The sequence below is a fragment of the Piliocolobus tephrosceles genome, chromosome 5 (genome assembly GCF_002776525.5).
Source record: "Piliocolobus tephrosceles isolate RC106 chromosome 5, ASM277652v3, whole genome shotgun sequence".
In the NCBI taxonomy this organism is placed as follows: Eukaryota; Metazoa; Chordata; class Mammalia; order Primates; family Cercopithecidae; genus Piliocolobus; species Piliocolobus tephrosceles.
The window spans coordinates 137148118-137162784 of record NC_045438.1 but is presented as its reverse complement, the minus strand read 5'-3'; the positions used below and the strand labels follow the sequence as shown (position 1 = coordinate 137162784).

The 14667-nt window shown below is 42.5% G+C and overlaps 1 protein-coding gene across 1 annotated transcript; it reads left to right on the top strand.

The window, feature by feature from the left end:
• The first annotated feature begins 290 nt into the window (after positions 1 to 290).
• LOC111532237 lies at positions 291 to 10269 on the top strand. Its single transcript, XM_026448129.1, has 3 exons — positions 291 to 842; positions 9614 to 9637; positions 9943 to 10269. The coding sequence occupies exons 1-3, from the start codon at positions 291 to 293 to the stop codon at positions 10267 to 10269; spliced, it is 903 nt and encodes a 300-aa protein (XP_026303914.1).
• The last annotated feature ends 4398 nt before the right edge of the window (positions 10270 to 14667 follow it).

Here is a 14667-nt window from a genome sequence, read left to right as displayed (position 1 = left end):
TCTCATTCCTGTATAAGGTGCTGTGTATTTCGTTTTTTGCCATAACTTTCACTACCCTTTAAGCTCCCCCAGCTGAGGGGAGAGGTCTGTCTCTCCCTTGTTTGGATTCCCAGGAGCACTAAGGGAAGCATTTACAGAATGGAGGACACAAGGTCAGCACTAAGGAAGCATTTACAGAATGGGGGAGGTGGGTCTTGTTTAAGGAATGAGTAGAGTGTGGCATGATAAGAGGGAGCAGGAAGTGTCTTTTGGGTGGAGGCTCCCAGGAGGAGGAAGTGCAAGTGGCAGCGATGAGGCAGATGATCCTGGTCCAGAGCCTTGCAAAGAGGCGTCCAGCTCAACTTGGCAATGGGGAACGAATCCCGAATGGTATTCCACGGCCCTCGCAGCCTCCCTCCGCCTCAGGCAGACGGGAGATGAACCCCGGGGATGCTGGTGGTCGGGGTCGGCAGGTGGCTGCCAGTCAAGGTGTTCCATCGCCCCTCGTCCTGCCGTGGGCGTCCCTGATTGTGGGCATAGCCGTCACTCTTTTCCCAGGATGCCGCCCATGTAACCGGTTCTTCCTGTCCCCGCAGCACATTTCTTGGAGCAGATTAAACATGGGTGCTATTTCTCCAATAGGACGGAGCGGATGCGGTTTGTGCACACTCATCCACACCCGGAGGAGTATGAGCGCTTCCACAGCGACGTGGGAAAGTTCCGGGCGGTGGAGGAGCTGGAGCGGAGGAGAGTCCAGGAATGGAAACAGCCAGAAGAACCTCCTGGGCTACTTGCGGGTCTGTTGGACACCTACTGCAGACACAACTATGAGGTTTTTGAGAGCTTCTCCATGCCGAGGCGCGGTGAGCAAGGCGCGTGGGGGAGGGGGAGCAGGGTTCCTGAGAACGGAGAGAGTGTGTGTGTGTGCGCGCGCGCGCGCACGTAAGCACCCTGTGGAGGAGCAAAGGATTGTGAGCAAGAAGGAATTAGGGCGGCTCAGGTAGGTGAGTGCAGAGTGTGGATTTATCTGTGTGTGTGTTTTTGGAGGGGACACAGGAGGGAGCTTCAGCTTGTCCTTCCAGGCCGCTGTGCAGAGATGAGAGGAGGGTGGGAGTGGTGATGCAGGGGCCTGGAGAGGGAGATCTTGATCGCCCTCGGTCCTTAGAGATGCAGGAAAGGGAAATTTACCTAGTCTGCTGTTGGCAGGAAAGTTTAGGGGAGGAGAGATGAGAAATGATAATGTGAGGGATAATGTGAGGAGGCCAGTCACAAACTGCCCTTGGTACACACCCTTTATGATCCCGAAATCTCTGAAATGAAAGTGTGTGATACTTGTCTGCATAAGCATTTTACTGAGAAAAAGTATTAGACTAATTTCTTTCTTTTTAATTTTAAGTGTTTATTTTAGTTTTAGGGATACGTGTGCGGGTTTGTTCTAAAGGTAAACTGCATGTCAGGTGGGTTTGATGTACAGATAATTTCACCACCAGGGTAATAAGCATAGTACCTCCCAGGTGTTTTTCCTGATCCTCTCCCTCCTCCCATCCTTCACCCTCAAGTAGGTCCCCGTGTCTACTGTTCCCTTCTTTGTATCCACGTGTTCTCAATGTTTAGCTCCCACTTATAAGTGAGAGCATGTGGTATTTGGTCTGTTGTCCCTATGTTAGTTTGCGTAAGATAATGGCCTCCAGCTCCATCCATGTTCCTGCAAAGGACGTGATCTCATTCTTTTTGTGGCTCCATACTATTCCATGGTGTATTTGTACCACATTTCCTTTAACCAGTCGACTGCTGATGGGCATCTAGGTTGATTCAGTGTCTTTGCTATTGTGAACAGTGCTGCAATGAACATATGTGTGCACGTGTCTTTCTGGTAGAATGGTTTATATTCCTTTAGGTATATACACAGTAATGGGATTGCTGAGTCAAATGGTAATTCTCTTTTTAGTTCTTTGCACCACATTGCTTTCCACAATGGCTGAGCTAATTTACATTCCTACTAGCAGTGTATAAGCATTCTCTTTCCTCTGCAACCTCACCGGCATCTGTTATTTTTTGACTTTTTAGTAATAGCCATTCACACTGGTGTGAGATGGTATCTCATTGTGATTTTGATTTGCATATCTCTAATAATTAGTGCTGTTGGGAATTTTTTCCTGTGTTTGTTGACTGCATGTATGTCTTCTTTTGAAAAGTGTCTGTTCATGTCTGTTCATGCCCGTATTTTAATGAGGTTGTTTGTTTGTTTGTTTCTTGTAAATTTGTTTAAGTTGCTCATAGATTCTGGATATTAGACCTTTGTCAGATGCATAGTCTGCAAATATTTTCTGTCGCAGGTAAGCAATAACTATCGAGGCCAGTGGTGCCAGAGTAAAAGAATTTACCAAGACAGTTGTAGGTAGAAAAACGCAGATTTACTAGAGAAAGTAGGAAAATACATTGCAAGGAGGCAACAGGCAGGCCAGCAGAAGAGAAGCTGACTGAACAGAAACAAAGGCTTGTAGGAGATTTTATAGGATGGTTCTTAGGCTGCAGAGTGCTACGTGCAGTAGCAATAATGCCAAAGTTGCAGTGAGCTAGCTTACAGATGTCTGTGAGCTAGCTTACAGGAAGACTGTGAATTATTTGCACAGGAGGGCTGTGTGTCCTGGACCTTGAAGTAAGACAGACTTATAGCTTATTTGCTTTACCTCTTTGCTTTCTTTTGGTCCCATCAGCCTGACTCCTTTTCCCAAATTAGGACTTGACATTTTCTCCATTCTCTAGGTTGTCTGTTTACTCTGTTGATAGTTTCTTTTACTGTGCAGAAGCTCTTAAATTAAATTAGGTACCATTTGTCAATTTTTGTTTTTGTTGTGGTTGCTTTTTGTGTCTTTGCCATGAAATCTTTGCCAAGTCCTATGTTTAGAATGGTATATTCTAGGTTACTCTCCAGGGTTTTTATGATTTTAGATTTTACATTTAAGTCATTAATTCATTTTAAGTTGATTTTTGTATATGGTGTAAGGTAGGGGTCCAGCTTCAGTCTTCTGCATATGGCTAGTCAGTCACTACAGCACTATTTATTGAATGAGGAGTCCTTTCCTCATTTGCTTGTTTTTGTCATCTTTGTCGAAGATCAGATGGTTGTAGGTGTGCAGCATTATTTCTGGACTCTCTGTTCTGTTCCACTTGTCTATGTGTCTGCTTTTGTACCAGTACTATGCTGTTTTGGTTACTGTGGCCTCATAGTATAGTTTGAAGTTAAGTAACATAGTACCTCCTACTTTATTCTTTTGCTTAGGATTGCCTTAGATATTCAGGCTGTTTGGCTTCCATATGAATTTTAAAGTAGTTTGCTCTAGTTCTGTGAGGACTGTCAGTGGTAGTTTAATGGGAATAGCATTGAATCTATAAATTACTTTGGGCAGTATGGCCATTTTAATGATACTGATTCTTCCTATCCATGAGCATGATGATTTTTTCCATTTGTTTATGTCATCTCTCTTTTCTCTGAGCAGTGTTTTGTAGTTCTCCCTGTAGAGATCTTTCACCTCCATAGTTAGCTGTATTCTTAGGTAATATGTGTGTGTGTGGAAACTGTGAGTGGGATTATGTTCCTGATATGAGTCTTGGCCTGGGTGTTCTTTGTGTATAGGAATGCTGCTGATTTTTATATGTTGATTTTTTTTTTTTAATCCTGAAACTTTGCTGAAGTTGTTTATCAGCTAAAGGAACTTTTGGGCCAAGATTTGGAGATTTGGGGTTTTCTAGACACAGGATCATATCATCTGCAAACAGGGATAGTGTGACTTCCGCTCTTCCTCTTTTAATGCCCTTTATTTCTTTCTTTGGCCTGATTGCTCTGGTCAGGACTTCCAATACTATCTTGAATAAGAGTGGTAAGAGAGGGCCGGGCACAGTGGCTTACGCCTGTAATCCTAGCACTTTAGGAGGCTGAGGCGGGCAGATCACAAGGTGAGGATATCAAGACCATCCTGGCTAACATGATGAAACCCAGTCTCTACTAAAAATTTTTTTTAAAAAATTAGCCAGGAGTGGTGGCACGTGCCTGTAGTCCCAGCTACTTGGGAGGCTGAGGCAGGAGAATCACTTGAACCCGGGAGGCAGAGGTTGCAGTGAGCTGAGATCACGCCACTACACTCCAGCCTGGTGACAAAGCGAGACTCCGTCTCCAAAAAAAAAAAAAAATAAAACAGTGGTGAGAGAGGACATCCTTGTCTTGTGCTGGTTTTCAAGTGCAATGCTCCCAGCTTTTGCCCATTCACTACGTTTTTGGCTGTGGGTTTGTCATTGATGGCTTTTATTATTTTGAAGTATGTCCTCCAGTGCCTAGTTTACTGAGTTTTGTTTTTTGAGATGGAGTCTCTCTGTCATCAGGCTGGAATGCAGTGGTGCGATCTCGGCTCACTGCAACCTCCACCTCCCGGGTTCAAGTGATTCTCCTGCTTCAGCCTCCTGAGTAGCTGGGACTACAGGCTCGTGCCACCGTGCCCGGCTAAGTTTTCACTTTTAGTAGAGATGAGATTTCACCATGTTGAACGGGATGGTATCAATCTCCTGACCTTGTGATCCACCCGCCTCAGCCTCCCAAAGTGCTGGGATTACAGGCGTGAACTTAGCATTTTTAACATGAAGTGCTGTTGAATTTTATCAAAAGACTTTTCTGTATGATCATGTGGTTTTTGTCTTTCATTCTGCTTTATGTTATGAATCACATTTGTTGATTTGTATATGTTGAACTAACCTTGCATCCCAGGGATAAAGTCTACTTCATCGTGGTACATTAGCTTTTGATGTGCTGCTGTATTTGGTTTATTATTATTTTGTTAAGGATGTTTGCATCTGTGTTCATCAAGAATATTGACCTGAAGTTTTTGTTTTTTGTTGTGTCTCTGACAGGTTTTAGTATCAGGATGATGCTGGCCTCATAGAATGAGTTGGGGAGTCATCCCTTCTCCTCAATATTTTTGGAATAATTTTAATAGGAGTACTAACAGCTCTTCTTTATACATCTGGTAGAATTCAGCTTCCCAGGCTTTTTTGGGTTGGTAGTTTCTTATTACTGACTCAATTTCAGAACTCATTATTGGTCGGTTTAGAAATTCAGTTTCTTCCTGGTTCAGTCTGGAGAGGTGTATGTGTCCAGGAATTTATCCATTTCTTCTAGATTTTCTAGTTTGTGTGCAAAGGTGTTTATAGTAGTATTAGACTGATTTCTAGGGGAAGTGAAGGGACCTCTGTAGCACCTCTGACCTTTCTGAGGCTTCTTTTAGGTCTAAAGTTCTTGCTACGTTTTTGTTTTCTTAGTATATACATATATTTCCATAAGTTGAAATTATTGTGAAACTAGCTTTTGAATTAAACTTTTGTTATACTGTTAACAGAACCTATGTACAAACACAAAGCATATGTACATAGTAACATGTTACTATATATGTTACTATGTATATAGTATATATCATATACATACATATGCTCTGCCTGTGTGTGTATACACACACATATGTAACTTGTGCATACATTTTTAGAGACAGAGTCCTGCTCTGTCATCCAGGCTGGAGTGCAATGGTGCAATCATAGTTCATTGCAGTCTTGAACTCCTGGCCCCAAGTAATCCTCCCCCTTCAACTCCCCAAAGCACTGGAATTACAGGCCTGTGCCACCATGGCTGTTACAATTTTTATTTTAAAACTAATAGTATTTAAGTAGCTACATATTATTCCTTTATACAGTTGTAATATAATTTACTTCACATTTGCCTTGATTAATCTTTTTTACAGTATGGCCAAATAGTTGAAAAGTTACATCTCTTTTTAATGTTTAGTTAATATTTGATTTATATTATTGTTCCAAGAATTATTTATTGTATATTTAAAGGAAAGATAAGTATCTATTTTCTGTTACCTCTGGGATCCTAGTTTTTTTTTTCAGGGATTGTATGGGTTATCTGTACAGTAAGATTAACACTTTTGTGGTATTTGATTCAGCATTTTCTTTTTTTGAGACAGAGTCTCACTCTGTCGTCCAGGCTGGAGTGCAGTGGCGCAGTCTCGGCTCACTGCAAGCTCTGCCTCCCAGGTTCATGCCATTCTCCTGCCTCAGCCTCCCAAGTAGCTGGGACTACAGGCACCCACCACCATGTCCGGCTAATTTTTTGCATTTTTAGTAGAGACGAGGTTTCATCGTGTTAGCCACGATGGTCTTGATCTCCTGACCTCGTGATTTGCCTGCCTTGGCCTCCCAAAGTGCTGGGATTACAGGCGTGAGCCACTGCACCCGGCCTGATTCAGCATTTTCTCCAGATTGTAGTTTATATTTTTATTTTCAAAATTATTCTCCATGTTACGAACTTGAACATTTTTATTTAATGAAATATATTGCAAAATTTTTGGTAATGATTTACAACCCATCTTACATCTATCATTTTGTAGTATTATAAAAATGTTATCTCAGGGCCGGGCACGGTGGCTCATGCCTGTAATCCCAACACTTTGGGAGGCAGAGGTGGGCGGATCACCTGAGCTCAGGAGTTCGAGACCAGCCCGGCCAACATGGTGAAAATCCGTCTCTACTAAAAATATAAAAATTAACCAGGCGTGGTGGTGGGAGTCTGTAGTCCCAGCTACTCAGGAGGCTGAGGCAGGAAAATTGCTTGAACTCAGGAGGCTAAGGTTGCAGTGAGCCGAGATCGCACCACCACACTCCAGCCTGGGCGACAAGTGCAAAACTCCGTCTCAGAAAAGAATAAAAAAAGTTGTCTCAGGTTTCTCCTTTTTTCTTTTAAAATAATTGTACTGAGGGGATGTAAAATAATTACTGAGGGGATGCTAGTGTCAGGAATTGTCACAGGCATTAAACACACTGTCCCAGACCCTTCCCTGGCCTCAAATATCAATCTAGAAAGAGAGGCAGTTAGAAAATTATAGTTCTAACATTGTTATTCTTATTTTACAGAGGAGATAGATTGATTGGCTGAAGGTAAATATGAGAACTTTTCTTACTCCTTTCTCTCTCCTGTATGACTCATATTTTTCTAGGGACTCAACCTATAGAGGTAGAGAATCACTTCTGTCTGTTCCTCCTTCCCAGTGGCAGAACCATTTCTGTGGTGTTCTAAGGTGTGAGTGCATGGAGCCAGCACAGTTAAAATTTCATACTCCATCTCCCCATCTACCCTACAGTTGTCCCCCAGTCTATCCATACCACTCTGAATCATATTATTCTCTCAGGGTAAACAGGATAAAAAATAGCTAACAAAACTTGAGGGCTACATTCAGTCGTTGTCTTAATGTATTTTTATGTGAATCCTCACATAACCCCAATAGGGAAATTAGTATTATTAACTTTCATGATAGGTGAGAAAGCTGAGGCATGGAGGAATTGAAAATCTCTTTCAGGACCAATCCGTAAGAGGCAAAGCCTGGATTTGAGCTAGACAGCCTGGCTCCAGAAATGAAACATTTAGTAAACACACTATATGCTTTCAAGGATTTCTAAACACTTTGATAATGAATAACTGTTTCAAACTATGAAAAAAGCAAACACAATTTTCTTCAACATCACTCAAATCTAATGGGTCTGCCCTGTAAAGATTAAATTCCAGGCTGTCGACACTGTGAGACCACATGGCCTGCTTTGATGGAGGCCTGACCGAGACCTGAGCCTGGGTGTGGAGAGAGGCAGAGAGAAAGGCAACCAAGAAGACTTGCTCTGTCTCCCTTACATATTCTTTGTGTTTTTTCTTAGTCCATCCTGAGGTGACTGTGTATCCTGCAGAGATCCAGTCCCTGCAGCACCGCAACCTCCTGGTCTGCTCTGTGAGTGGTTTCTATCCAGACAGCATTAAAGTCAGGTGGTTCTGGAACAGCCAGAAAGAGAAGGCTGCGGTGGTCTCCACAGGCCTGATCCACAGTGGAGACTAGACCTTCCAGACCCTGGTGATGCTGGAAACAGTTCTTCAGAGTGGAGAGGTTTACACCTGCTAAGTGGAGCACCCAAGCGTGACGAGCCCTCTCACAGTGCAATGGAGTAAGAAGCTTCTAGACCTCATAAATTTCTCACCCACCAGGAAGGGGACTTTGATTATCCTTGACTATCAGGTTTCTCCTCTCTCGTATCATATTTTCAATTGTTCCATATTCTTCTATCTTCAACACAGGTCACTGGGATAGTCCTAGGAGAGTTTCTGGGAATACCTGTACCCCCTGGAGAAGCAGCGGTGCCTAGAAGATAGAAAAGAGGCCGTCCCTGTTTTGAACCTCCTCAAGTCACAGATCCTGGTCATGCCTTAGCCCTGGGCACCAGACTTTGCCTCTGGGTCTGGGATTGTGCTTCTGGCACTGTTGCTCTGAGTTGTTTGTTGCCATCTGAGAAGAGGAGAAACATAGGGCCTTCCTTAGATGAAGAGAGTCCAGTCTCAGCTCTGCCTCTTATTTATGTATTTTAGGTACATTAATCCTCACAGAACCCCAGTTTGGAAATTAGTATTATTAACTTCCATTATAGGTGAGAAAGTTGAGGTATGGAAGAATTGAAAATCTCTTTCAGGACCAATCCGTAGGAGGCAGAGCCTGGATTTGAGCTGGACGGCTTGGCTCCAGAAATGAAACATTTAGTAAATACACTAAAACAAGCTACTCAACTTCATTGAGTCCCAGGGATTTTCTAGATCAGATGTTGAAGCTGTGCCTTATGTTGGGCTGTGATATTTGAACTCAAGAATGAGTTCAATTCCTGAACATTTTAGCTATTCAATGTGATTTTTAAATCTTTTTACCAGTTATTCCAGGTATTTTGGCCAGTTATTTTGGTTCCTCCAGGGTAGCTTTCTTCTCCCATTGTCAAAACTCTGAATCTCCGAGTTTCGATTAGATAAGTTGGATTAGGGTTAAAAATCACTAAATCTGGCTGCTTCTCTCAAAACCTCAGTCTGAACCTGCACAGAGCAAGATGCTGAGTGGAATCGGGGGCTTTGTGCTGGGCGTACTCTTCCTCGGGGCCAGGCTGTTCCTCTACTTCAGGAATCAGAAAGGTGAGGAGCCTTTGGTAGCTGGCTCTCTCCATAGGCTTTTCTGAAGGAAGAAATATGGCTTTCCTGAGATGAGTTCCCAGTGTGTCAGTGGCCTGGTATTAAGCCTTTCCTTCCCTAGTTGACCTCAAATTTCTTGGAACTCTAGAAATCCATAGTCCATGGTTACTGTGTCACAGCGTGAGGGCTTGTGTCCTGCAGAGATAAGAGAAAGGTTAACAAGCATGGGGATCTTGGTTTGAAATTCTGGAGCAAATGAAGGAAGAGACACTAAAGCTATTGCAATTATACTCTGTGTGTGCGTGTGTGTGCGTGTGCATGCGTGTGTGTGCATGTGCGTGCATGTGTGTGTGCATGCGTGTGCGTGTGTGCGCGTGTGTGCGTGTGTGTGTGTGCGTGTGTGTGCGTGTGTGTGTGTGTGTATGTGAGAGAGATGAAACCTTCATGGGTCACACCGTCTCAGTTTCTGCTCTCTTTTCTGCCCTGGCCGGTGTGGGTTGTAGTGTTAGATTTCAGGAGGAAAATCTGGAGCTTGGAACATTGTTTTTGGGGAAAGACTTCCTTCCATATCTTTTAAGTATGTATCTTCCCCTCTTTTTCCAGGACACTCTGGACTTCAGCCAACAGGTAATGACCTTTAATCCTCTTTTAGAGACAGATTTGGCTTCCCTAAAAAGATGGTAGAGATGACAAGACATGAGACAAAAATAATGAGAAACACTTTGGATCCAAAGTTCTACTCATGTAGTTTATACTAGAGCTTCTTCTCTCCACTTAGTAAAAGGTCTGTGCTCTAAAGTAACAGTGGCTCAGGGAAACTTAGAAGTATTTTTGTTTCTTCTTCTTGCTGTCTTATGAGGTCCTAAAAGAAGGGAGAAGAAGCTTTTTGGTAGAAGAGTGTTGAAAACAACACTGTCTTTTGTATTCTGCAGCCCCCTGAACTGAAGGTGATACTCAGGAAAGAACCTTTAAACCTAGCTCGGAAGCATGAGAAGATTGCCTGCCTGGCCTCCCGTTCTTCCACAAAAGGAAAGCTTTCTCAGGACCGGGTCTGCTCCTGCTACAATGACCTTGCAGAAAATGTCCTCCCTGGTGGCTTTCTCAGCCCTGCCCTTGGCTTGGAAGTTCCAGTATTGATGGCAATACCCCATCTTCATTCTTTCCTGGTCCCCTTGGTACCCAGCCTTACTGCCTCCCATAAATCTGAAATTACCTTGTATGTAATGTTACTAAATTTTTCTGGAATAAACATGGAGTGAAAAATTATCTGTTTCAATAACTACAAGGACAAGAAATAGAATAAAAAGAAAAATGCAAGATTACATCCCAATACAATAATGGTTTTCTCTTATAAATGATAACTCTGTAGGTTCACAGATCTATTAAATAGCTTGATTTAGTCATTCTACATTGTAGGCATACATCAAAACATTATGCTGTACACCACAAATACACTATGTAATTTTGACTTGTCAATATTTAAAAAAAAAATGTGGCTAGGCACAGTGGCTCATGCCTGTAATCCCAGCACTTTGGGAGGCCGAGGCGGGCAATGCCAGCTACTCAGGAGGCTGAGGTAGAAGAATTGCTTGAACCTGGGAGGCAGAGGTTGCAGTGAGCTGAGATCGTGCCATTGCACTCCAGCCTGGGTGACAGAACGAAACTCTCTCTCAAAAAGAAAGTCAATTCTCCCCAATTTGATATCCAGGTTTAACATAATTTCTCTCTAACTTCAAAATCAAACATCTTTACCCTAAAACATTGTGTATCTATAACTTTAAATCAGTGCATAGTTCTAATTGCATAGAGTTCGACAATATACTATTACAAGGGAGTTGTATAGATTTCCCAGAAGACAAGTGAACTGGTTAAGAAGATGGAAGGCTCTGTTATCGTATTCTGTCTGAAGAGCAAAAAGTAGATAATTCAGAAGTTTCTTTCAAAATAGAAATCATTTGAACACAATTTATCATGTGTCAGAGACAGCTATTACTATAATATTTACCAAATTCAAAGTTTATTTTATTCATATTTTATTTTTAAATACATGTTACTTGTGCAAAGCAGCTTATCCTATAGAAATTGGATAAGTTGCTAGTCATGTCTGTTCTGTTTGATCCCACAGTTGCAACTTTACTCTTGCTTTATTCCCTGAGATGAAGATAAGATTTATCTCATTTTATGGGAAACTTGTGGTGTGAAACTATAAGGTGGAATTAAAACGTATGGAATGAACATTTCCATGAAAATGCTTTCTGCTGCTAGTAACAGAAAATCCAATCTAATTAGCTTTTTCTTTAACTCATTATCTCACATAGCAGATGGATCTAAGGCAGGGCATCTCCAGGGTTGCTCAATGAAGCAGGCCAGTAGCATCACCAGCGATCCTCGAACTTCATAGCTCATCTCTTTACAGCACATCAGCTTTCCTGAGATGGTAGGAGGACACCTGCAGCACTTTTAGGTTTCGTATTCTCTCACAACAACTTCCAAAAGTAAGAAACAAACTATTTCTTCTTGTGTCTCTTTATAAGGAGCAATTAAACTTTTCCTACTCCCTCCCTCACACGTTGGAAGAAACATGGGATCACGTGGGTTCAGACAAGCCAGGATCCAACCTTTGTGGAGTGGTCTTGACACATGGGAAGAAAAGGAGCAAAATTGGGAGAAAAATGGTAGAATAGAAAGTTCCACTGGTTGTGTCCCCTGCAAGGACATCAAGTTAACAACTACCTACACAGGAAAAAAACAAAAACAAAAACAAACAAAAAACCTTCATAAGAACCAAAAGTCAGATGAGCACTCATAGCACCTGGTTTTAACTTTGTGTCCCTGAAAGAGGCACTGAAGAGATAGGAAGAACAGTCCTGAAGTGCCGATAAAATAGAATACCAGGTAGCGATCTAAGGTTTTTGACTGTAGTGCCTGAATCCCAGATGGTACTTCCGGACATCCCTGCCATATGGGAGACCTTGCTATCTTGAACAAAGGACAGAGGACTGGCTGGCTTTGCTAGCAGCTGATTGTAGAGCCCCAGGGCCTTGAGTGAATATAGGCAGTAGCCAGGGAGTGGTTGCAGCAGGCCTTAGGCAAGACTTGGCTGACAGACAAAATAGCCAGTATAGAAAAGTACATAACTGACCTGATCGAGCTGAAAAGCACACTACAAGATTTTCATAATGCAGTAACAAGTATTAATAGCAGAGTAGACCAAGCCGAGGAAAGAACCTCAGAGGTTGAAGACTGGCTTTCTGAAATAAGATGATCAAACAAGAATAGAGAAGAAAATGAAAAGAAATGAGCCTAACCTTCGAGAAACATGGGATTATGTAGAGACAGAATCTACTACTCATTGGTGTCCCAGATAGAGATGGGAAGAATGCAACTAATGTGGGAAATATATTTCAGGATATCATCTATGAGAACTTCCCCAACCTAGCTAGAGAGGCCAACATTCAAATTCAGGAAATACTGAGAACCCCAGTAAGATACTTTACAAGATCATCCCCAAGACACATAGTCATCAGATTCTTCAAAGTTGAAATGAAAGACAAAAATGTTAAAGACAGCTAGAGAGAAAGGTCAGGTCACCTACAAAGGGAGGCCCATCGGACTAACAGTGGACCTTTCAGCAGAAACACTACAAGCCAGAAGAGATTGGGGGCCACAATTCAGCATCTTTAAATAAAAGAAATTCCAGGCTGGGCGTGGTGGCTCAAGCCTGTAATCCCAGCACTTAGGGAGGCCGAAGTGGGCAGATCATGAGGTCAAGAGATCAAGACCATCCTGGCCAATGTGGTGAAACCCCATCTCTACTAAAAATAGAAAAATTAGCTGGGTGTGGTGATACATGCCTGCAGTCCCAGCTACTCAGGAGGCTGAGGCAGGAGAATCTCTTGAACCCAGGAGGCAGAGGTTGCAGTGAGTTGAGATGGCACCACTGCACTCCAGTCTGGTTGACAGAGTGAGACTCCATCTCAAAAAAAAGAAAGAAAGAAAAAAGAAATTTCAACTCGGTATTTCATACCTAGCCAAACTAAGCTTCCTAAGCAGAGGAGAAATAAGATCCTTTTCAGAAATGTAAATGCCAAGGGAATTTATTACTACCAGACCTCCCTTACTAGAGTTTCTGAAGGAAGCACTGATTATGGAAAGGAAAGACTGTTACCAACCACTACAAAACACACTGAAGTACACAGACCAGTGACACTATAAAGCAACCACATAATCAAGTCTTTAAAATAACCAGCTAACATCAGAATGACAGGATCAAATTCACTCATATCAATACTAACCTTGAATGTAAATGGATTAAATGTCTCCAATTAAAAGGCACAGAGTGGCAAGCTGGATAAAAATATAAGATCCATTGGTATGCTGTCTTCAAAAGACCCATCTCACATGATGCAACACCCATAGACTGTAAATAAAGGGATGGATAAAAATCAGCCAAGCAAATGGAAAACGGAAAAAAAGACAGGGGTTGCAATCCTACTTTCAGACCAAAAAAAAAAAGACTTCAAACCAACAAATATAAAAAAGACAAAGAATGTTGATGTGGGTGGATCACTTGACGTCAGGAGTTCACGACCAGCCTGGTGAACATGGTAAAACTCCATCTCCACCAAAAATACAAAAATTAGCTGGGTGTTGTGGTGTGTACCTGTAATCCCAGCTACTCAGGAGACTGAGACAAGAGAATCACTTGAACTGAGTAGGTGGAGGTTGCAGTGAGCCAAGATTGCACCACTGCACTCCAGACTAGGTGTCAGAATAAGACTCCATTTCAAAACAAAAAAAGGGGGCATTACGTAATGGTCAAGTGTTCAATTCATCAAGAAGATTTAACTATCCTAAATATATATTCACCTATATTAGTCCATTATCATGCTGCTGATAAAGACATACCTGAGACTCGGCAGGTTACAAGAGAAAGAGGTTTAATGAACTTGCAGTTCCGTGTGGCTGGGGAGGCCTCACAATCATGGTGGCAGAAGGTGAAAAGCACATCTCACATGGCAGCAGACAAGAGACGAGGATTTGTGCAGGGAAACTCCCCTTCATAAAACCATCAAATCTCATGAGACTTATTCACTATCACAAGAATAGCACGGGAAAGACCTACCCCATGATTCAATTACCTTCCACTAGGTCCCTCCCACAACACATGGGCACTATAGGAGCTACAATTCAAGGTGAGATTTTGGTGGGAACACAGCCAAACCATTTCGTTCCACCCCTGGCCCCTCCCAAATCTCATGTCCTCACATTTCAAATCCAATCATGCCTTCCCAAGAGTCCCCCAAAGTCTTATTTCAACATTAACTCAAAGTCAAGTCCCGTCTGCCTATGAGCCTTTAAAATCAAAAGCAAGTTAGTTACTTCTTAGACACAATGAGGGTACAGGCATTGGATAAATATACCCATTCCAAATGGGAGAAATTGGCCAAAATGAAGGGGATTAAAGGCCCCATGCAACTCTGAAATCCAGCAGAGCACTCAAATATTAAACTCCAAGAAAAGGTCTACTTTGACTCCATATAGCACATCCAGGTCACACTGAAGTGAGAGGTGAGTTCCCCTGGTCTTGGGCAGCTCCACCTCTGTGACTTTGCAGGATATAGCCTTCCTCCTGGCTGTTTTCATGGACTGGCATG

What these genes read in the sequence shown, in the direction of transcription:
- LOC111532237 (XM_026448129.1), top strand. Translation starts at nt 291, where the DNA reads ATGAGGCAGATGATCCTGGTCCAGAGCCTTGCAAAGAGGCGTCCAGCT. An exon ending in CTTCTCCATGCCGAGGCGCG is followed by an intron (nt 843 to 9,613) that starts GTGAGCAAGGCG and finishes CTCTTTTTCCAG; the next exon opens with GACACTCTGGACTTCAGCCA. An exon ending in CTCTGGACTTCAGCCAACAG is followed by an intron (nt 9,638 to 9,942) that starts GTAATGACCTTT and finishes TGTATTCTGCAG; the next exon opens with CCCCCTGAACTGAAGGTGAT.